The sequence below is a fragment of the Maniola jurtina genome, chromosome 17, assembly GCF_905333055.1.
Source record: "Maniola jurtina chromosome 17, ilManJurt1.1, whole genome shotgun sequence".
NCBI classification, from domain to species: Eukaryota; Metazoa; Arthropoda; class Insecta; order Lepidoptera; family Nymphalidae; genus Maniola; species Maniola jurtina.
The window spans coordinates 7,117,242-7,139,486 of NC_060045.1; the positions used below are offsets into that span (position 1 = coordinate 7,117,242).

The 22,245-nt window shown below is 37.5% G+C and overlaps 1 protein-coding gene across 3 annotated transcripts in view; it reads right to left on the bottom strand.

Annotated features, from left to right (window-relative positions):
* The window catches only part of LOC123873613 (protein gooseberry-neuro-like), a 39,999-nt gene extending 18,294 nt beyond the window's left edge, over positions 1-21,705 (bottom strand). Inside the window, exons 1-4 of one of the 3 annotated variants that reach the window (XM_045918537.1) lie at positions 21,211-21,705; positions 18,289-18,461; positions 16,110-16,247; positions 14,806-14,914 (exon numbers count right to left, since the gene is read on the bottom strand). In XM_045918537.1, coding sequence (XP_045774493.1) covers positions 14,806-14,914; positions 16,110-16,247; positions 18,289-18,461; positions 21,211-21,247 — 457 coding nt within the window. In that variant the 5' untranslated portion in view covers positions 21,248-21,705. Of the gene's footprint in view, positions 1-14,805; positions 14,915-16,109; positions 16,251-18,288; positions 18,462-21,210 lie in introns of all 3 variants that reach the window. The other 2 variants (XM_045918536.1, XM_045918538.1) reach the window with 2 other exon arrangements.
* Positions 21,706-22,245: the final 540 nt, after the last annotated feature.

The window sequence follows — 22,245 nt, forward strand, 5'->3', positions numbered from 1 at the left end:
TCCAATTGCCAAAAAGCTGGAAAAAAATTCAAAATGGCGAAGAAAAGATGGCCGCCATACAAATTTCGCCGGTGTCCAGCTTGGAGGGTATAAAAGATGGAAGTGTGGTTTCGTGGCAAGAGATGATCAGGGTCCGAAGGTCTACTCGATGAATAGAAAAAAAATTCAAAATGGCGGATTTTTTTTTCCCATAGAAAATGTATGGCGAATATTGAATGCTTCATTCTCCTAGAAAGAGACAAGAAACGATACGATGATGTTCGGGAGATATGTTCAAGTGCACGATATGAGTAGGGGAAAATTATGACATTTCAGAAAAACAAGATGGCGGCTGACGTGATTTTTGCAACACTTTTGTTTTCCAACCGATTTCGCTGAAACTCACAATCTTTGAAGAAAGTACCAAACGATTAATAGAAAAAGTGGAAAATTTTGAAAAAACAAGATGGCCGCCGTACAAATTTCGTCGGTGTCTATCTCGGAGGCTATAAAAGATGGAAGAGTGGTTTCTTGGCAAAAGACGATCAGGGTCCGAAGGTCTACTCGGTGGAACAAACTCTGCATGCTCGCGGACCACTTTAGTGGTCCGCGCACCCACGCACCCTACTAAATTATTATCCTAATTTACAAAAAAATAATATGGATATCGTTTTCAGGGTTTTCCAGGGTGCTGATTTTGATAATGACATTTATTTTCAAATCCAAGATGGCGGACTTACATTTTCTACAAAAAATAGAAATGCCTGTCATTTTATGGGGTTTTTCGGGGTGAATTATGTATCTTAATAAATCAATTTGGTTTTATATAATAAAGTTAACTTTACCACGTCACGTGAGCTGCTTTAGCAGCTCGCGCACCGAGCAAAACACTAGTTATACTATATATAGCTCGATTACCACTCACTGACTCACTCATTGACATAATTGTTCTCCTAGAAAGAGAAGGAAAATGATATAATGATGTAGGGGAGTTGTGTTCGGATGGGGGAGTCGACTGGGGAAAAATTATGACATTTCGGAAAAACAAGATGGCGACCGAGGTGATTTTTGCAGCTCCGTTGTTTTCCAATCGATTTAGTTGAATTTTGCAAACTTTGTAGAAAGTAGTAAATGATTAACAGAAAATGTGGAAAAAATTGGAAAAACAAGATGGCGGCCGAGCCGTAGCGTTTTCAAAATTTTCATTTTTCGACCCCGAACCGCGGCGCCACAGATCCGAAACGGGGTAATCGAGGATAATTATTTTTCTTGGTTTCTCCCACGATTATCCTGTATTTTGACAGAACGGGAGTGGTTTTTAAAAATTCAAGATGGCGGCTGTCATGGCGGCCGTTTTGTTCGAGGTACGAAAAAACGCAATTTTAAAAGTTAAATATCTCAAAGTTGGCAACATCGGAGCGATTCGGCTTCTATGAAGCGGTTGTACGTATAGGCTCGAGGTATAGATCGGTGGGAAAAAATTACCCCATTTTTAGGGAAATTTCAAGATTTTCGGGAAATTGTAAAAAATCGAAATACGCACTTTTAGCAAAATCCGAGTATGAGTGATTACGTGTTTTGCTCGTACAAATGACATTTGTGTATTTTTGTCACCGGAGACTGGCAACACTGGAATTTATCAAAGTAAAAGTGATTTTCGACACGGTCTTTTTCACGGTATCCCCTTTCGCGTGGGTGCGAGCGAGAGGAAAGATTGAAACGTCATCGGGCGCGGTATATCCTGTAGTTAATAGGAAAATTATGAAACCGTGTAAAATCTTTCTGTGAAACGAGTTGGCGGCCATTTTGTATTTTTTTTAATTTTTCGAAATTTTGATCACGTTTTTGAGGCAGTTGGCAACATTTTGGAAAGTCAGTATGTATGAATCGATTGTGTATCTCGGCTGGCAGTATGGAGATATGCAACCGGTGTTGCCAGTTTTGGGGAGATTTTCGAGATTTTCAACTAAGAAACTCCTGTAAAATTTTGTATGAAAATTTTTTTTTTCACTGATGGTGTTATATAGAAAACAAAAACTTAGTAAGCCAAAATTATGGAGAAAGCTGATGATTGAGGATATCGGAGACGGGTGAAGGGTCCGCTTAAGGTATTGAAGATAGGTGGGGGGTGCTCGAGCAAATGTCATTCATGACGTCATCCAATTGCCAAAAAGCTGAAAAAAAATTCAAAATGGCGAAGAAAAGATGGCCGCCATACAAATTTCACCGGTGTCCAGCTCGGAGGGTATAAAAGATGGAAGTGTGGTTTCTTGGCAAAAGAGAATCAAGATCCGAAGGTCTACTCGATGAATAGAAAAAAAATTCAAAATGGCGGAATTTATTTTTCCATACATTTTGTATGGCGAATATTGAATGCCTCATTCTCCTAGAAAGAGACGGATAACGATACGATAATGTAGGGGAGATATGTTTTGGTGCGCGATATGAGTAGGGGAAAATTATGACATTTCAGAAAAACAAGATGGCGGCCGACGTGATTTTTGCAACTCTTTTGTTTTCCAACCGATTTCGTTGAAACTCACAATCTTTGAAGAAAGTAGTAAACGATTGATAGAAAAAGTGGAAAATTTTGGAAAAACAAGATGGCCGCCGTACAAATTTCGTCGGTGTCTATCTCGGAGGCTATAAAAGATGGAAGAGTAGTTTCTTGGCAAAAGATGATCAGGGTCCGAAGGTCTACTCGGTGAAACAAACTCTGCATGCTCGCGGACCACTTTAGTGGTCCGCGCACCCACGCACCCTACTAAATTATTATCCTAATTTACAAAAAAATAATATGGATATCGTTTTCAGGGTTTTCCAGGGTGCTGATTTTGATAATGACATTTATTTTCAAATCCAAGATGGCGGACTTACATTTTCTACAAAAATAAGAAATGCCTGTCATTTTATGGGGCTTTTCGGGGTGAATTATGTATCTTAATAAATCAATTTGGTTTTATATAATAAAGTTAACCTTACCACGTCACGTGAGCTGCTTTAGCAGCTCGCGCACCGAGCAAAAACTAGTTATACTATATATAGCTCGATTACCACTGACTGACTCATTGACATAATTGTTCTCCTAGAAAGAGACGGCAAATGATATAATGATGTAGGGGAGTTGTGTTCGGATGGGGGAGTCGACTGGGGAAAAATTATGACATTTCGGAAAAACAAGATGGCGGCCGACGTGATTTTTGCAGCTCCTTTGTTTTTTAAGGGACTCCGTTCAAACTCGCAACTATTAAAGAATGTAGTAAACGGTTAACAGAAAAAGTAGAAAAAATTGGAAAAACAAGATGGCGGCCGAGCCGTAGCGTTTTAAAATTTTTGATTTTTCGACCCCGAACCGCGGCGCCACAGATCCGAAACTGGGTAATTGATGATAATTATTTTTTCTTGTTTCGCCCACGATTATCCTGTATTTTGACAAAACGGGAGTGGTTTTCAAAAATTCAAGATGGCGGCTGTCGTGGCGGCCGTTATGTTAGAGGTACGAAAAAACGCAATTTTAAAAGTTGAATATCTCAAAGTTGGCAACATCGGAGCGATTCGACTTCTATGAAGCGATTGTACGTATAGGCTCGAGGTATAGATTGGAGGAAAAAAATTACCCCATTTTTTGGGGAAATTTCAAGATTTTCGGGAAATTGTAAAAAATCGAAATACGGGCTTTTTGAAAAATCTGAGTATGAGCGATTATGTGTTTTGCTCGTACAAATGACATTTGGGTATTTTTGTCGCCGAAGACTGGCAACACTGGAATTTATCAAAGAAAAATTGATTTTCGACGTGGTCTTTTTTCAGGGGCGATCGTTTCGCGTGGGTGCGAGCGAGAGGAGAGATTGAAACGTCATCGGGAGCGGTATATCCTGTAGTTATTGGAAAAGTTGTACAACGATGTAATTTATTTTTGCAAAACGAGTTGGCGGCCATTTTGTAATTTTTTGAATTTTTCGAAATTTTGATCACGTTTTTGAGGCAGTTGGCAACATTTTGGAAAGTCAATATGTATGAATCGATTGTGTATCTCGGCTGGCAGTATCGAGATGTGCAACCGGTGTTGCCACTTTTGGGGAGATTTTCGAGATTTTCAACTAAGAAACTCCTGTAAAATTTTGTATGAAAAATTTTTTTTTCACTGATGGTGTCGTATAGAAAACAAAAAGTTAGTAAGCCAAAATTATGGAGAGAGCTGATGATTGAGGATATCTGAGACGGGTGAAGGGCCCGCTTAAGGTATTGCAGATAGGTGGGGGGTGCTCGAGCAAATGTCATTCATGACGTCATCCAATTGCCAAAAAGCTGAAAAAAAATTCGAAATGGCGAAAAAAAGATGGCCGCCATACAAATTTCGCTGGTGTCAAGATCGGAGGGTATAAAAGATGGAAGTGAGGTTTCTTGGCAAGAGATGATCAGGATCCGAAGGTCTACTCGATGAATAGAAAAAAAATTCAAAATGGCGGAATTTATTTTTCCATACATTTTGTATGGCGATTATGAATGTCTCATTCTCCTAGAAAGAGACGGAAAACGATACATTGATGTATGGAAGATATGTTCGGATGCGCGATATGAGTAGGGGAAAATTATGACATTTCAGAAAAACAAGATGGCGGCCTATATGATTTTTATAACTCTTTTGTTTTCCAACCGATTTCGTTGAAACTCGCAATCTTTGAAGAATGTAGTAAACGATTAATAGAAAAAGTGGAAAATTTTGGAAAAACAAGATGGCCGCCGTATAAATTTCGTCGATGTCTATCTCGGAGAATATAAAAGATGGAAGAGTGGTTTCTTGGCAAAAGATGATCAGGGTCCGAAGGTCTACTCGGTGGAACAAACTCTGCATGCTCGCGGACCACTTTAGTGGTCCGCGCACCCACGCACCCTACCTTATTAACCTCAACTACCCCGTTTTTACAAAAAATGATATGGATGTAGTTTTCAGAGCTTTCCGGGGTGCTGATTTTGGTAACAACATTTATTTTGAAATTCAAGATGGCGAACATGCACTTTTTAAGAAAAAATTGACATGGGTGTCGTTTCATGGGTTTTTGGGGTGAATTTTGAATCTTAATAAATAAATTTGGTTTAGTATAATAAAGTTAACCCAACCACGTCACGCGAGCTGCTTTAGCAGCTCGCGCACCGAGCAAAACACTAGTTATACTATATATAGCTCGATTACCACTCACTGACTCATTGACATAATTGTTCTCCTAGAAGGAGACGGAAAATGATATAATGATGTAGGGGAGTTGTGTTTGGTTTCCAAAACCCTCTGGGGAAAAATTATGACATTTCGGAAAAACAAGATGGCGGCCGATGTGATTTTTGCAGCTCCTTTGTTTTTTAAGGGACTCCGTTCAAACTCGCAATTATCAAAGAATGTAGTAAACGGTTAAGAGAATATGTGAAAAAAAATGGAAAAACAAGATGGCGGCCGAGCCGTAGCGTTTTAAAATTTTTGATTTTTCGACCCCGAACCGCGGCGCCACAGATCCGATACGGAGTGATCGAGGATAATTATTTTTTTTTTGTTTCGCCCATGATTATCCTGTATTTTGACAGAACGGGAGTGGTTTTTAAAAATTCAAGATGGCGACTGTCATGGCGGCCGTTTTGTTCGAGGTACGAAAAAACGCAATTTTAAAAGTTAAATATCTCAAAGTTGGCAACATCGGAGCGATTCGGCTTCTATCAAGCTATTATACGTATAGGCTCGAGGTATAGATTGGAGGAAAAAAATTACCCCATTTTTAGGGAAATTTCAAGATTTTCGGGAAATTGTAAAAAATCGAAATACGGACTTTTCGCAAAATTCGAGTATGAGCGATTATGTGTTATGCTTGTACAAATGACTTTTGGGTATTTTTGTTGCCGGAGACTGGCAACACTAGAATTTATCAAAGAAAAAGTGATTTTCGACATGGTCTATTTCACGGTATCCCCTTTCGCGTGGGTGCGAGCGAGAGGAAAGATTGAAACGTCATCGGGAGCGGTATATTCTGTAGTTAATAGGAAAATTATAAAACCGTGTAAAATCTTTCTGTGAAACGAGTTGGCGGCCATTTTGTATTTTTTTTAATTTTTCGAAATTTTGATCACGTTTTTGAGGCAGTTGGCAACATTTTGGAAAGTCAGAATGTATGAATCGATTTTGTATCTCGGCTTGCAGTATGGAGATATGCAACCGGTGTTGCCACTTTTGGGGAGATTTTCGAGATTTTCAACTAGAAAACTCCTGTAAAATTTTGTATGAAAATTTTTTTTTTCACTGATGGTGTCAGATAGAAAACAAAAACTTAGTAAGCCAAAATTATGGAGAGAGCTGATGATTGAGGATATCGGAGACGGGTGAAGGGCCCGCTTAAGGTATTGAAGATAGGTGGAGGGTGCTCGAGCAAATGTCATTCATGACATCATCCAATTGCCAAAAAGCTGAAAAAAAATTCAAAATGACGAAGAAAAGATGGCCGCCATACAAATTTCGCCGGTGTCCAGCTCGGAGGGTATAAAAGATGGAAGTGTGGTTTCTTGGCAAGAGATGATCAGGGTCCGAAGGTCTACTCGATGAATAGAAAAAAAATTCAAAATGGCAGAATTTATTTTCCCATACATTTTGTATGGCGAATATTGAATGTCTCATTCTCCTAGAAAGAGACAGAAAACGATACATTGATGTAAGGGAGATATGTTTGGATGCGTGATATGAGTAGGGGAAAATTATGACATTTCAGAAAAACAAGATGGCGGCCTATATGATTTTTGCAACTCTTTTGTTTTCCAACCGATTTCGTTGAAACTCGCAATCTTTGAAGAGTGTTGTAAACGATTGATAGACAAATTGGAATAATTTGGAAAAACAAGATGGCCGCTGTACAAATTTCGTCGGTGTCTATCTCGGAGGCTATAAAAGATGGAAAAGTCGTTTCTTGGAAAAAGATGATCAGGATCAGAAGGTCTTCTCGGTGAAAGAATCTCTGCATGCTCGCGGACCACTTTAGTGGTCCGCGCACCCACGCACCCTACTTTATTAACCTCGACTACCCCGTATTTACAAAAAATGATATGGATGTCGTTTTTAGAGTTTTCCAGGGTGCTGGTTTTGATAACGACATTCCTTTTCAAATCCAAGATGGCGAACATGCACTTTTAAGAAAAAATCTGATATGGGTGTCGTTTTATAGGTATTGCAGAGTGAATTGCGTATCTTAATAAATAAATTCTGTTTAATACAATATAGTAAAACCTAACCACGTCACGCGAGCTGCTTTAGCAGCTCGCGCACCGAGCGAAACACTAGTTATTATACTATATATAGCTCAATTACCACTCACTGACTCACTCACTCATTGACATAATTGTTCTCCTAGAAAGAGACGGAAAATGATATAATGATGTAGGGAAGATGTGTTCGGATTCGGGAACCCTCTGGGGAAAAATTATGACATTTCGGAAAAACAAGATGGCGGCCGATGTGATTTTTGCACCTCCGTTGTTTTCCAACCGATTTCGTTGAATTTTGCAAACTTTGAAGAAAGTAGTAAACGGTTAATAGAAAATGTAGAAAAAATTGGAAAAACAAGATGGCGGCCGAGCCGCAGCGTTTTGAAAATTTTGATTTTTCGACCCCGAACCGCGGCGCCACAGATCCGAGACGGGGTAGTCGAGGATAACTATTTCTTCGTGTTTCGCCCACAATTATCCTGTATTTTGACAGAACGGGAGTGATTTTTAAAAATTCAAGATGGCGGCTGTCATGGCGGCCGTTTTGTTCGAGGTACGAAAAAACGCAATTTTAAAAGTTAAATATCTCAAAGTTGGCAACATCGGAGCGATTCGGCTTCTATGAAGCGGTTGTACGTATAGACTCGAGGTATAGATCGGTGGGGAAAAATTACCCCATTTTTAGGGAAATTTCAAGATTTTCGGGAAATTGTAAAAAATCGAAATACGGACTTTTAGCAAAACTCAAGTATGAGCGATTACGTGTTTTGCTCGTACAAATGACATTTGGGTATTTTTGTCACCGGAGACTGGCAACACTGGAATTTATCAAAGTAAAAGTGATTTTCGACACGGTCTTTTTCACGGTATCCCCTTTCGTGTGGGTGCGAGCGAGAGGAAAGATTGAAACTTCATCGGGTGCGGTATATCCTGTAGTTTATAGGAAAATTATGAAACCGTGTAAAATCTTTCTGTGAAACGAGTTGGCGGCCATTTTGTATTTTTTTTCATTTTTCGAAATTTTGATCACGTTTTTGAGGCAGTTGGCAACATTTCGGAAAGTCAATATGTATGAATCGATTGTGTATCTCGGCTGGCAGTATGGAGATATGCAACCGGTGTTGCCACTTTTGGGGAGATTTTCGAGATTTTCAACTAAGAAACTCCTGTAAAATTTTGTATGAAAAATTTTTTTTTCACTGATGGTGTCGTATAGAAAACAAAAAGTTAGTAAGCCAAAATTATGGAGAGAGCTGATGATTGAGGATATCGGAGACGGGTGAAGGGCCTGCTTAAGGTATTGAAGATAGGTGGGGGGTGCTCGAGCAAATGTCATTCATGACGTCATCCAATTGCCAAAAAGCTGGAAAAAAATTCAAAATGGCGAAGAAAAGATGGCCGCCATACAAATTTCGCCGGTGTCCAGCTCGGAGGGTATAAAAGATGGAAGTGTGGTTTCTTGGCAAGAGATGATCAGGGTCCGAAGGTCTACTCGATGAATAGAAAAAAAATTCAAAATGGCGGAATTTATTTTTACATACATTTTGTATGGCGAATATTGAATGTCTCATTCTCCTAGAAAGAGACGGATAACGATACAATAATGTAGGGGAGATATGTTTTGGTGCGCGATATGAGTAGGGAAAAATAATGACATTTCAGAAAAACAAGATGGCGGCCTATATGATTTTTGCAACTCTTTTGTTTTCCAACCGATTTCGTTGAAACTCGCAATCTTTGAAGAATGTAGTAAACGATTAATAAAAAAAATGGAAAATTTTGGAAAAACAAGATGGCCGCCGTACAAATTTCGTCGGTGTTTATCTCGGAGAATATAAAAGATGGAAGAGTGGTTTCTTGGCAAAAGATGATTAGGGTCCGAAGATCTACTCGGTGGAACAAACTCTGCATGCTCGCGGACCACTTTAGTGGTCCGCGCACCCACGCACCCTACTTTATTAACCTCAACAACCCCGTTTTTACAAAAAATTATATGGATGTCGTTTTCAGAGGTTTCCAGAGCGCTAATTTTGATAACGACATTTATTTTGAAATCCAAGATGGCGGGCGTGCACTTTTTAAGAAAAAAATTGATATAGGTGTCGTTTTATGGGGTTTTCGGGGTGATTTGTGTATCTTAATAAAAAAAAATCGGTTTAATACAACTCATAAACCTAACTACGTCACGAGAGCTGCTTTAGCAGCTCGCGCACCGAGCAAAACACTAGTATACTATATATAGCTCAATTACCACTCACTCACTCACTCACTCATTGACATAATTGTTCTCCTAGAAAGAGACAGAAAATGATATAATGATGTAGGGGAGATGTGTTCGGTTTCGGGAACCCTCTGGGGAAAAATTATGACATTTCAGAAAAACAAGATGGCGGCCGAGGTGATTTTTGCAGCTCCGTTGTTTTCCAACCGATTTCGTTGAGTTTTGCAATCTTTAAAGAAAGTAGTAAACGGTTAATAGAAAATGTAGAAAAAATTGGAAAAACAAGATGGCGGCCGAGCCGCAGCGTTTTGAAAATTTTGATTTTTTGACCCCGAACCGCGGCGCCACAGATCCGAGACGGGGTAATCGAGGATAATATTTTTTTTTTGGTTTCGCCGACGATTATCCTCTATTTTGACAAAATGGGAGTGATTTTTAAAAATTCAAGATTGCGGCTGTCGTGGCGGCCATTATGTTAGAGGTACGAAAAAACGCAATTTTAAAAGTTAAATATCTCAAAGTTGGCAACATCGGACCGTTTTGGTTTCCATGAAGCGATTGTACGTATAGGCTCGAGGTATAGATTGGAGGAAAAAAATTACCCCATTTTTAGGGAAATTTCAAGATTTTCGGGAAATTGTAAAAAATCGAAATACGGACTTTTCGCAAAATCCGAGTATGAACGATTACGTGTTTTGATTGTACAAATGACATTTGGGTATTTTTGTCGCCGGAGACTGGCAACACTGGAATTTATCAAAGAAAAAGTGATTTCCGACGTGGTCTTTTTCACGGAATCCCCTTTCGCGTGGGTGCGAGCGAGAGGAAAGATTGAAACGTCATCGGGAGCGGTATATCCTGTAGTTAATAGGAAAATTATGAAACCGTGTAAAATCTTTCTGTGAAACGAGTTGGCGGCCATTTTGTATTTTTTTTAATTTTTCGAAATTTTGATCACGTTTTTGAGGCAGTTGGCAACATTTTGGAAAGTCAGAATGTATGAATCGATTGTGTATCTCGGCTTGCAGTATGGAGATATGCAACCGGTGTTGCCACTTTTGGGGAGATTTTCGAGATTTTCAACTAGAAAACTCCTGTAAAATTTTGTATGAAAAATTTTTTTTTCACTGATGGTGTCGTATAGAAAACAAAAAGTTAGTAAGCCAAAATTATGGAGAGAGCTGATGATTGAGGGTTTCGGAGACGGGTGGAGGGCCCGCTTAAGGTATTGAAAATAGGCGGGGGGTGCTCGAGCAAATGTCATTCATGACGTCATCCAATTGCCAAAAAGCTGAAAAAAAATTCAAAATGGCGAAAAAAAGATGGCCGCCATACAAATTTCGCCGGCGTCCACCTCGGAGGGTATAAAAGATGGAGGTGCGGTTTCGTGGCAAAAGAGGATCAGGATCCAAAGGTTTACTCGATGAATAGAAAAAAAATTCAAAATGGCGGAATTTAATTTTCCATACATTTTGTATGGCGAATATTGAATGCCTCATTCTCCTAGAAAGAGACAAGAAACGATACAATGATGTTTGGAAGATATGTTCGGGTGCGGGATGGGAGTCGGGAAAAATTATGACATTTTAAAAAAACAAGATGGCGGCCTATATGATTTTTGTAACTCTTTTGTTTTCCAACCGATTTCGTTGAAACTCACAATCTTTGAAGAAAGTACCAAACGATTAATAGAAAAAGTGGAAAATTTTGGAAAAACAAGATGGCCGCCGTACAAATTTTGTCGGTGTCTATCTCGGAGGCTATAAAAGATGGAAGAGTGGTTTCGTGGCAAAAGATGATCAGGGTCTGAAGGTCTACTCAGTGGAACAAACTCTGCATGCTCGCGGACCACTTTAGTGGTCCGCGCACCCACGCACCCTACTTTATTAACCTCAACAACCCCGTTTTTACAAAAAATTATATGGATGTCGTTTTCAGAGGTTTCCAGAGCGCTAATTTTGATAACAACATTTATTTTGAAATCCAAGATGGCGGGCGTGCACTTTTTAAGAAAAAAATTGATATAGGTGTCGTTTTATGGGGTTTTCGGGGTAATTTGTGTATCTTATTAAAAAAAATCGGTTTAATACAACTCATAAACCTAACTACGTCACGAGAGCTGCTTTAGCAGCTCGCGCACCGAGCAAAACACTAGTTATAATATAAGAGTAACTAAGCCGATGGAATCTGGAAGAGGTAGGCATGGCCATAAACATACCTTAAATTCTCTTGACTTATATAACGATCTCTAATGACTTGTAGGAAAAAAATTATGTATATTAAAAATGATATTAAGTAATACAAAAATATATTTGCAATTGTAACCACAAAGGCCGCGAAAATCAAATAAAACGCAGCACGTAGTAATAAAATGATTTACGTTGCCCAAATTCCCTTGCGGTCTCAAGACAATATTATTTGGCCATTTTTTGTTCCGTCTCTGATCATAATGTATGGAGCTAAATGACCTAGTATACAAATGTACATATAGGGTTACATCGTAAAGCCTTTTAATCTCTACAGCATGGTGATAAAGTTCAGTTCATAATAAATTAAGCTTTCGCGAAGTCTCAAAGGGATTATAAGTGTTTAAAAGAAAGCGAAGGTGTTATACAAGAAATATAGGTGGGAGAGGGTGCGTCGCTCTTTGGGGATTGCCGAAATGTGACCCCGTGAAGTCGGCGCGTCTCAAAAGTCGTATTTTGGAAGTTGAAAGAGCATCGACGGCGGTTTAACACCTTCATAATCTGGGTTCATTAAATCGGTCGGGTCTGCCTTTGTTTCAGCGGGTCGTTCTGATGTTAACAGATGGCCGGATTAGCACGTTCGTGGGCGTGCTTTCGGATTTCTTATGATCGCGACGAGTTATATTAATTACGAGAAGGGTTTTTCTAATGCGTTTTAAGAATTTATTTCATTTGCCAAAACAGATGACAAAGGGTGTGTTATTAATATCAAATATCGGTTTAATGAAATGAAAACTTCTCTAGGCGCCCTTTTTTCCGCTAGGCGATTTTGGGATGGGTACAAACCATAGAAGGGTATTTATTGTACATGGGTAAAAATTCAAAGTCGCGCCATTATCATTCGTCATGCTAATGTTACGAGTAATAGTGTTCGGACGCTAGATGTGAATACAGAACTAAATAAAATGTTGATGATTTTAATTTACAAATAATTATGAAAATTCAATTTTTAATAAGCACAACTACAAATAATAATAATTTGAAACCTACCCGGAAAAACCCACTGTAATTGTTTCATAGTATTAAGTTTTCACTACTATCGGCAACCCTCTCTGACTGCTATTTTTTAACCCCCGACCCAAAAAGAGGGGTATTATAAGTTTAACGTGTGTATCTGTATATCTGTCTGTGGCATCGTAGCTCCTAAACTAATGAACCAATTTTAATGTATTTATTTTTTGTTTGAAAGGTGGCTAGATCGAGAGTGTTCTTAGCTGTAATCTAAGAAAATCGGATCAGCCGTTTGAAAGTTATCAGCTGTTTTCTAGTTACTGTATCCTTCACTTGTCGGGTGTGTTATAAATTTTTAATTTACACTTGTTTCTTATAGTGAACTTGGATGAAGTTTAAGTCTTTTGAATTGGTTAGGTTCAAAACATTATGGTACAATGAAACAAAAGTCATACATATTTATTTTATATAACTATTTAGGTCTGAAAAAGGTTCCTATCACTAATAAGGCCACAAATGTATTTTATACGTGACTCAGAGTGCGGTGTGTAATCCTAATAGGCACTACACTGTCTTACACGCATTGTGAAGGTGCCATCACCTACGTACCGTGACATCACTTGATATAATGACCGTATTTTGTTATTGTACAAAAGCTAGATTTTATCATATTGTGTGCTTTTGTATTGTTGTGTGAAAGTGGACCGATTATGATTGTCGGTTATTGTTGTTACTCTTGATATATTATGTATTTCTTATGTGTCTAAATAACCAATCTCATCATTATTATTTGAGTTTAAATTCGACATTTAATTTATTTTGAGTTACCGCAACCCAAACGTAGATTCAAGTACCCTGGGAACCTACGTAGGTACCTAATCTACATGAATCTGCTTTGTGCAGTCGTCGAATCACGAGGTTTTCTGGTCCATAGATACTGGAAAATTTACCTAACCTTTAGTATTTAAGCCTTTGAATTCTGAAACTTAATAACAACTTTATAATTGAACGACCTACTGCGTAAATCTGTCATTTAGTATGGACGGGAAGGGACGGAAAACGTCGCGATTTCATATCTTCATCCACGTACAGTTTTGGCAGATATGCTAATTATGTTATTTTAATAAGTTCCCTCAGGATTCATCACGATGTTATACCACGACGTATTTCCGGAAGCTAATATCTCCATACTTTAACAGAGAAGTCAACTTGAAAAATTACAATTTAGCTATAGGGCTCAAGCGGCCCTAAAATAATTTCATTTTCGTTAAAATAATTCGGGCAATGGTACCTGGAGATGTTAAATCATAAGTATTGCCGAAAGCTTGTTCTACCACAACGTTAACTTGAAAAGTTACAATAAGCTATGGGGTCAGAACTCAGAACAAACTAAAAGAATTACATTTTTGCTAAAATTCAAAATAACTTTAGCAATGCAACGGTATCAAAAGTTTGCCGCAAACTCAAACGCAAAGTGAACAAAAACAAAGCTTTTAACTGTGATACTAGCAAACAGCTTTTAGAAAACCCAAACAAACTAGACCAGCATTAAACGGATATACCAACAGGTACATTCACCGGCGTATCTCAAAGTACGTAAGAGTATTAACCAATTAATGCAGGATAATGTAACAATGACACAACAACCAAAACATGTTACGTCAATTGTGGACGTTTCACCACTATCGAGTCGCGGCAGGCGTTCGCGGCGACTTGTGTCGGTAAACCTTTGCGAAAACATCGCCAAACACGAACCGCCCCTTTGGCGGCCGGGGAACTCCAATATTTCACCAGCGACAATGACTGCGTAAGATTTGTGTGCGGAAATTGATTTTTTGACCGCGCGCCGCGCCGTGAGAAAGCTTTGACGGGTTAGGGATGTTTGCAAAATGGCTAACAAGTAACAATAAGCTGCAATGTTATGCAATACAAGATTAAATTTATTAATTACCTACTAAAGCCTAATAAAATTCTTAACTGTTCTTTGTGTTACGATATAACCACCAGTTGCCACCGATTTGAGAATGTTCTAACATAAAAATTGCAGTAAAAACTACTTAAAATTTTTATTAATAAATATTTTTATTAGGTATATATTCTGCGACAAAATATACCTAGAGCCCTTAAATTATCTTTTATTGGGATTTAAATGTTGAAATAATAAAGGCTTACCTCCAAGTATGCCGTCAATGCTATAGTCTTTCTTTCCATCAGATTCCCTTGCCCCTCCTCGCAGTAGCCTTGAAATCGAAGAGATGCTGGGTGGGTCAGATACGCCCTCCTGAAATTTATAATTATATTTGCATTTATTATACATTCCCTTTAGTCACAAGTGTAAATTAAAAATTTATAATACCCCCGACAAGTGAAGGTTACAGTAACTAGAAAAGAGCTGATAACTTTCAAACTGCTGAACCGATTTTCTTGAATTATAGCTAAGAACACTCTCGATCAAGCCACCTTTCAAACAAAAAAAACACTAAATTAAAATCGGTTCATTAGTTTAGGAGCTACGATGGCACAGACAGATACACAGAAACACACGTTAAACTTATAACACCCCTCTTTTTGGGTTGGGGTTAAAAATATCATGAACAAATTCGTTTATTAGAAGTTACAAGAAAGATCGAGTAAATGTTATGTTCGTTTCTTGTATTCGTGGAATGTGAATTAAATACATGTCTTTTGCGCATGAAATGCTGTCTGTCTGTCAGCGACATTTTGTGAAATGTTTTGCATTTTGAGCATAAAAATACTGAGCATTTGAGATTAGGCTACAGAAATACTTTTTGTTTATGTGTACTAAAAGAACTTAAAAATTAAAATGAATGGGACGGGAACAAAGAATGTTATTTCTGCAGAGATAATCTTCTTCTTTCATGTCTATAAAGTACCTACGAGAGAAATACTTAGGTACTAAGTATAAACATTAATCTTTTGCATTTTGTCATGTTGAGTTATTTTTGAAGAGTTTTACTAAAATCTAGTTGAGATTTTCCATACTACAAACAACATTTTCATCTGTGACACTTTACACTACCAAAAATGGGTATACAGCTCAGTATAATGTCTTGTATCATATGCATTAATATATTTTAATTTCTTGCCTCTGGTCTCGTCTGATGGAAGGTTTCGGCCGTGGCTATTTACCGCCCTACCGGCAAAGCCGTGCCCACCAAACGAAGTTTCAGGACGATATCGCGTAGAAACCGATCAGGGGTGGGTTGGGTTTAATTAAACTGTCATACCCCTTCCGAGTTAACCCGTTTCCATCTTAGACTACATCCTCACGCACCACCAATCGAGCTGCAGTCAAGGGCTAGGTATCTTGTATCGGAATAAAAAACGTGACATACTCGTTCAGCTTTCTACTACTTTTTCTGTTGGCACCCTTTCTATCTAGTTTTTCTGGACTTATAGACCCAATATTCATTTATGTGCTTATGTAGGTATTTATTAGGAAATAATGTGAATACCTTAATGAGTTTTTCTCGTATTTCCCACGAGAATATTCCAGGGTTTTGGCGCTTAAGCTCCTCTATTCTTGATTCAACTTCAGGCGTTGCTACTCTGGGCTTAGAACCACCTATCACGCCTGGTCTGATGGATCCCGTCTCCTAGGCGCAATTTTAATTATATTAAAAGGTGAATTAACTGTATAACTAATAAATAAAGTATTTTCAAAAGTAATCGACAACTAAAATCAATATTTACAAAAAAATATTTGTATTTATATTTTTATTCTGAGGCTTGCCCTTGACGACAATTATGCCTGAGAAACAGAGCAATGATGAGGTCTAGGTTGGAGTGCGCTTGCCTAGGAGATGTGTATTGACTCTTGCCTTGAAGGATTGTTTGAAGGTATTAAAGTTGTACTTGGCAAGAAACACAGACGCCGGAAGGGCCACTTTAGCGGTTCGTATCAGAAACGTTGAGCAGAAACGATCTAAAGGTACATAATAATAAAATTTGCACACATTTTCAAATTCTTTATGTCAATCAGTTTTGCGTTTAAGACAACCAAATCATCAAAATGCACTATTTGTTTTTACTGGTATTACTTGCATGAGTTTATTAAATTAGTGAATGTTAAGATATAATTAAGTACAGTCTTTGCACTAAGTTAAAAACAGTTATTTATTGCAGAGTCGAATTTCAACGCTTCTGAATTAAATTGCACGACAACCTTTCAATAGTTAAATAAATAAATACTAATAAATAATAACGTGCCTTTTAGGTACGTGTCGATATGTAGATGGCCATGAGGTAGTTCTACAAAGCTTTTAAGAATCCGGTACGTGTTACAAAAAATTAATATATGAAAACATTTTAATGAATTTTGCACGCTTAAATATTGCGGTTTTGAAAAATACTAATCACTTAAAACTACGAAATTAGGGGTGGCTCTCTTCTACGGGTAAAATCAATGGTTTTGGTAGTATAATAATAATGCTAAATTTTTGCTAACGTTCTGGTTACTCTCTGTATAATTACAAATAATAGAGTCACTATTTATTTATGTTGTTGTGATATTGTTTTGAACTTGACTCTTGAACTTAATTCCGTATAATATTTTTTTTAATTTTTATATTAAGTTTATACTTACCTATTATTATTTCCGTGACTTGCGACTTAATACTAAAACTTTTTCTTTAGCATTTTTAACTAACCGCGATATTTATATAATAAAAGTTAAAACCTAGATTAATTGTAAAAATTACAAATAGATTTATACGGTAGCTGCGGAGTCTGCTTTACGCTTATACCTAAGTCTACGGACGTGGTATGTGACCGCAGCACTTGCCATTTGTGCAGAAAATTCCGTGCGCCAAAATTCCTAGAATCGTCCCTTAGTCTAAACTCTAAACTATGCTCAAAGTTTCTTGAAATTATCTTCTCTGTAAATATAGGTATTTGGATACCTAGTAATTTAAGCACTCGACATCTTGTCTTGTGGTTGCTTACACGAAACATTTCAAGCACTTTATCCGATCACCATCTCTTAGAGATGGAAATTCGGCATGGAAACTTGGAATTAATATAAAGTATAGGTACATCTATGTAGCTACCAGTGGGGGCTTTTCGGTGCCAGGTAACGATCCCTAGTAGGGAATTAGGGATCCCTAGTAACGATCACTACTAGTACCTTTATGGTCCCAAGGTCTATCGGTTTTTTTTGAACTGTTGGCAGTGAACAGGGCACATAGTGTGCCCAGTTCCCTGCCACTTCAGCTTCGCAACCGGTTTAGCTATGCAGGTTACTCTGTTTGTCCTACGGATCTCTTCATTTCTGACTTGTAACTGATTTCGGGTTAAAATATATAACTAAGTAGGCATATAGAGGTTGTTAGATTTCTCATGAGGCGTGAAAATGTACTTCCTGAGTGAAACAATCACCATTGTAGCCCCCAATGGGTAGGAGTGGTGAAAATGAACCTTCAGGCTTGGCTGAGCAGGGAATCAATGGCGATTGTTTGGTCCAACTGAATTTTATGTGTTCGTAGGTTTTGAAATTCCAAAGTATATAAAACTTTTCATAAAAGCCTTAAATTGCAGAAAATATTTTTTGAGTTATCGACAAAAAAACATGTCAATTTTCAAAACTGATGTTTCTGAAAAAAATCGCCATTCTAGCACATTTCTTTGTCCTCTTACCTGATACCTATTGAGGATCTTCGAGACGCATCCGTGCGAGACGCGCAGTTGGCGTGAGATGACGCAAGGCCTGACCCCCGCAGCCGCCATCTCCACGATCTTCAGCCTGATGTGGTTAGGCAAGGGACGCCCGTTGATGAACAACCCGCCCAGCTGGTTTACTCGACCTTGTCCTAAAAGAAAGAAGTATTTCAGACACACGTACATTTGATAAGCTTATGAAAGAAGGACTTAGTTTATAGGAAAATGTTTTTCGGAATAATCTTCATAAAAAGTAGGCTTGTAGTTGTACTAGTTTTTATTAGGATTCCGTACCCGAAGGATACTAACGAGACTCTATTATTAAGCCTCCGCTGTTCTTCTGGCTGTCAACGCCCTGTATCTCATGAACCGTAATAAGAAGAGAGTTGAAATTTTCACAGAATGGCGTGTATTTCTGTTGCCGCTAAACAACAAATAATTAAAATTTCAAATTTGCCACTATGAAAAAAAATGTGTTATTTCTTGTACGATAAATTTCGTACAGCCCGCTGAGAGGCAGACGGACAGACGGACGGACGCGGACGTACCGCGGAGGCTTAGTAATAGGGCCCCGTTGGATACTTTGGGTACGGAAACCTAAAAATGGCGGCTCGTTACTGGGGTTGGTTTCAAATAAGAAAATGTTTTTCAGTAGGCAGGTAAAATGTCGTAATTACAAACTTGCTCCACTGCAGCAAATATTTCTGAATGCAGTCTAATAATAATTCAACACTGAAATATGCAATTAAATATTTTAAACAGAGTGCCTAGTTATACGATAAATAGGTACAATGTACATAGTCTAAATGACATGTCATTATTGGTTAAGATTGAATAAATGTTATAGTAATTGTTTGTCAATAAAATATCTAATGGTATACCTAGTAGTTTTATTGTATTGATTATTATATTTCAACGTAAGTATCTACTTATACAATTAAAAATAATATGTAATGTATGACATAAATAAGGTTGTTTAAAAACAAGTTGGGTAAGTAGCATGAAAAGCTCATGAGAGTCATGAGTTTGAGAAAAGCCTATCTATACTTAAACCCTCAATAAATTATCTATTATTTGGTTTTGACAAGTGTAAATTAAAAATTTATAAAACCCCCGACAAGTGAAGGTTACAGTAACTAGAAAAGAGCTGATAACTTTCAAACGGCTGAACCGATTTTCTTGGATTATAGCTGAGAACACTCTCGATCAAGCCACCTTTCAAACAAAAAAAACTAAATTAAAATCGGTTCATTCGTTTAGGAGCTACGATGCCACAGACAGATACACAGATACACACGTCAAACTTATAACACCCCTCTTTTTGGTTCGAGGGGTAAAAATGGAATGATTAGATAAATGGACGAAATACCTACCTAGTTGAACTAACAGTAGGTATGAAACTTTGCTAAAAATGTATTTCAAAGTTTTTGAACATTGCATCCCTAAGGGGGTTAAAATAGGGGATGAAAGTTTGTATGAAAAACAGTCATTTTTCATTTTTAGGGTTCCGTTTTCCAAGAGAAAAAAGGAAACCTTATATAATCACTTAGTTGTGTTTGTCTGTCTGCCGTCATTCGTCAAGGGAATTAAAACCTATTTAGGGCATCTCCCGCTGACATGAAATCATGAAATTTGGCAGGTAGCAATGTAGCAATGTCTTATATCTTAAACTGAATTTGTGGTTAGACCACAAAAAAATTAAAAAGGCTCATTTCTTGTACGATAGTAAGGAACCCTTCGTGTACGAGTCTAACTCGCACTTACCCGGTTTTTCACGTCTGTCTGGCTGATCTTTGAAACAGCTACAACGCCTTTTTTCACAGACAGATAGGGTGATACAAGGTGTAATCTAGGTTCCAAAGGATTTTTAGGAACCTTATTTCCTATCAACCATATTATGAAGTCGTGGGCAAAACTAGCCTGCCTCAGTCTTCTTCATGCGTGTTTCCAAAGTAACTCGAAAGGATAAAGAATTATTATCAAGTTTAGTTTTCTATACCTACCTAGGTACTGTAACTTTTTAAAATAATAGAAGGTTGGTAGGCATAGGAATGTGGGATTTTGTACGCATGGTAGCAGCAATATACGAACGAACAAAAGAGCAATTGCAATTTATCTACTTACTATCAAAACGTATGTAAAATATCACATCACACTAATATTATAAAGGCGAAAGTTTGTGTGTATGTGTGTGTGTGTGTGTGTGTGTGTTCGTTACTCTTTCACGCAAAAACTGCTGGACGGATTTGGCTAAAATTTAGAATGGAGATAGATAATATCCTGGATTAGCACATAGGCTACTTTTTATCCCGGAAAATCAAAGAATTCCCACGGGATTTCGAAAAACCTAAATCCACGCGGGCGAAGTCGCGGGCATCGGCTAGCAATGTCTATAACAGATTGATAGATACTCATACTTACTCAATATAATCTAGATCCCTATTTTAAAGTTCTATAATTACAGTTTATCCAAATAAATACTAATAACATTCATAAAATAGTGCTTTCATACCTTCAGCCAGTATATAAGTAGATAGGTACGATTGCGATATGTAGGTAGTTGAAATAAAGTAAATAAATTACCATAGGCAATCTGTTTCTTTTGATTCACATAGTGCGAGTGCAATTATTATTATTTAAAGGTTAGAATAGTAGGTACCTACCTAAAAAGTTCTACAATTACAATTTATTCATATAAATATACCTATTTAGGTACCCTACTAGTAATAAAACTATAGGTAAGTACCTAAGTATGAATGCAATAATTTAAATAACATAAACAACAAAAAAATCATAGACAATCTTTTTTTTAAATAATTCATAAGTATAGAGTGCGTGCTTTATATTTAAAAGGATAGATAGGATAGTATTAAAGTTATAAAAGTACTTATATACCCTTACCTACCCACACATCCATACCATTCTGGTGGCGTTCCATAATGGTATGATAGCCAATGATATTTACATCAACCACGCCGCAAGCACAAAGTATCGCATACACTCAACCGACAAAAAGCCACTTCCCAGTTAGAGCTTTTAACCATTAAAACATAGCACCGTAAACGTCACAAATGATAAATGTTTGTTTACATTAAATTAAGTCTCGAACGCATAATTTAAATTGATTATCACCCATTTGTATTTACATAATTATAACGACATGTTGAATTAATTATGGAGCCATAAATATCGTGATTCGAACATCGGCTGGACGCAACGCGTTCGTTAGTACGGGTCAGTTTAACCCGACTATAGGCCAAGATGTCTTTCAGATGGCGGTGTCTTTTTATTAGAAAAAAGATCTATAGATCGCGTTATCTTTTTTTCTGCGCGTGAGTGCAGCTGAGGAGGTTGTATAGAACTGAGAGTACCACTGTGTTCGTAGAGAGAGAGTGGCGTGGTGTGCGTGCCCCGTACTCACAAGCAAAGAGCCTTTGAACGTGAGGTCCGATTGTTTGTGTGTGAGTGAGTGCACATGGTACATGTTCACCTGAGCAAGTGTGATTTTTGTAGAAGATCCAAGCAAAAGAAGTTTCAGGATACCATCTAAAATTTCAAGAAAGCTTTTCATACTTTTTCCACTTGAGCTTTTGCGCAATACTTAATGCCTTATTATCGTACAAAAAGCTATTTTTCTCTAAATAAATAATTTAAAATGAAGTTAATTTTTCCTCACGGAAAAAAATTTGGTTTGATTAAGTTTGTAAATTTGGTCCCTTTTATTTCCTTAGGTTATCAATTAGATCCAGGCGGTTCAAATAAATTCAAAATTAGTTTTTATTCTTTAAAAATGGGTAAAACTGTACACTTTTTTAATGCAAGTATTAATTTTTTGGGTATTGATATAACGATTAAGTTATTAACTCATTAGATTAGGTAGATTAGGTTATTGATTAGTAGTCGTAGATCTTCATTCATAGATTTCAGTACAGTTTT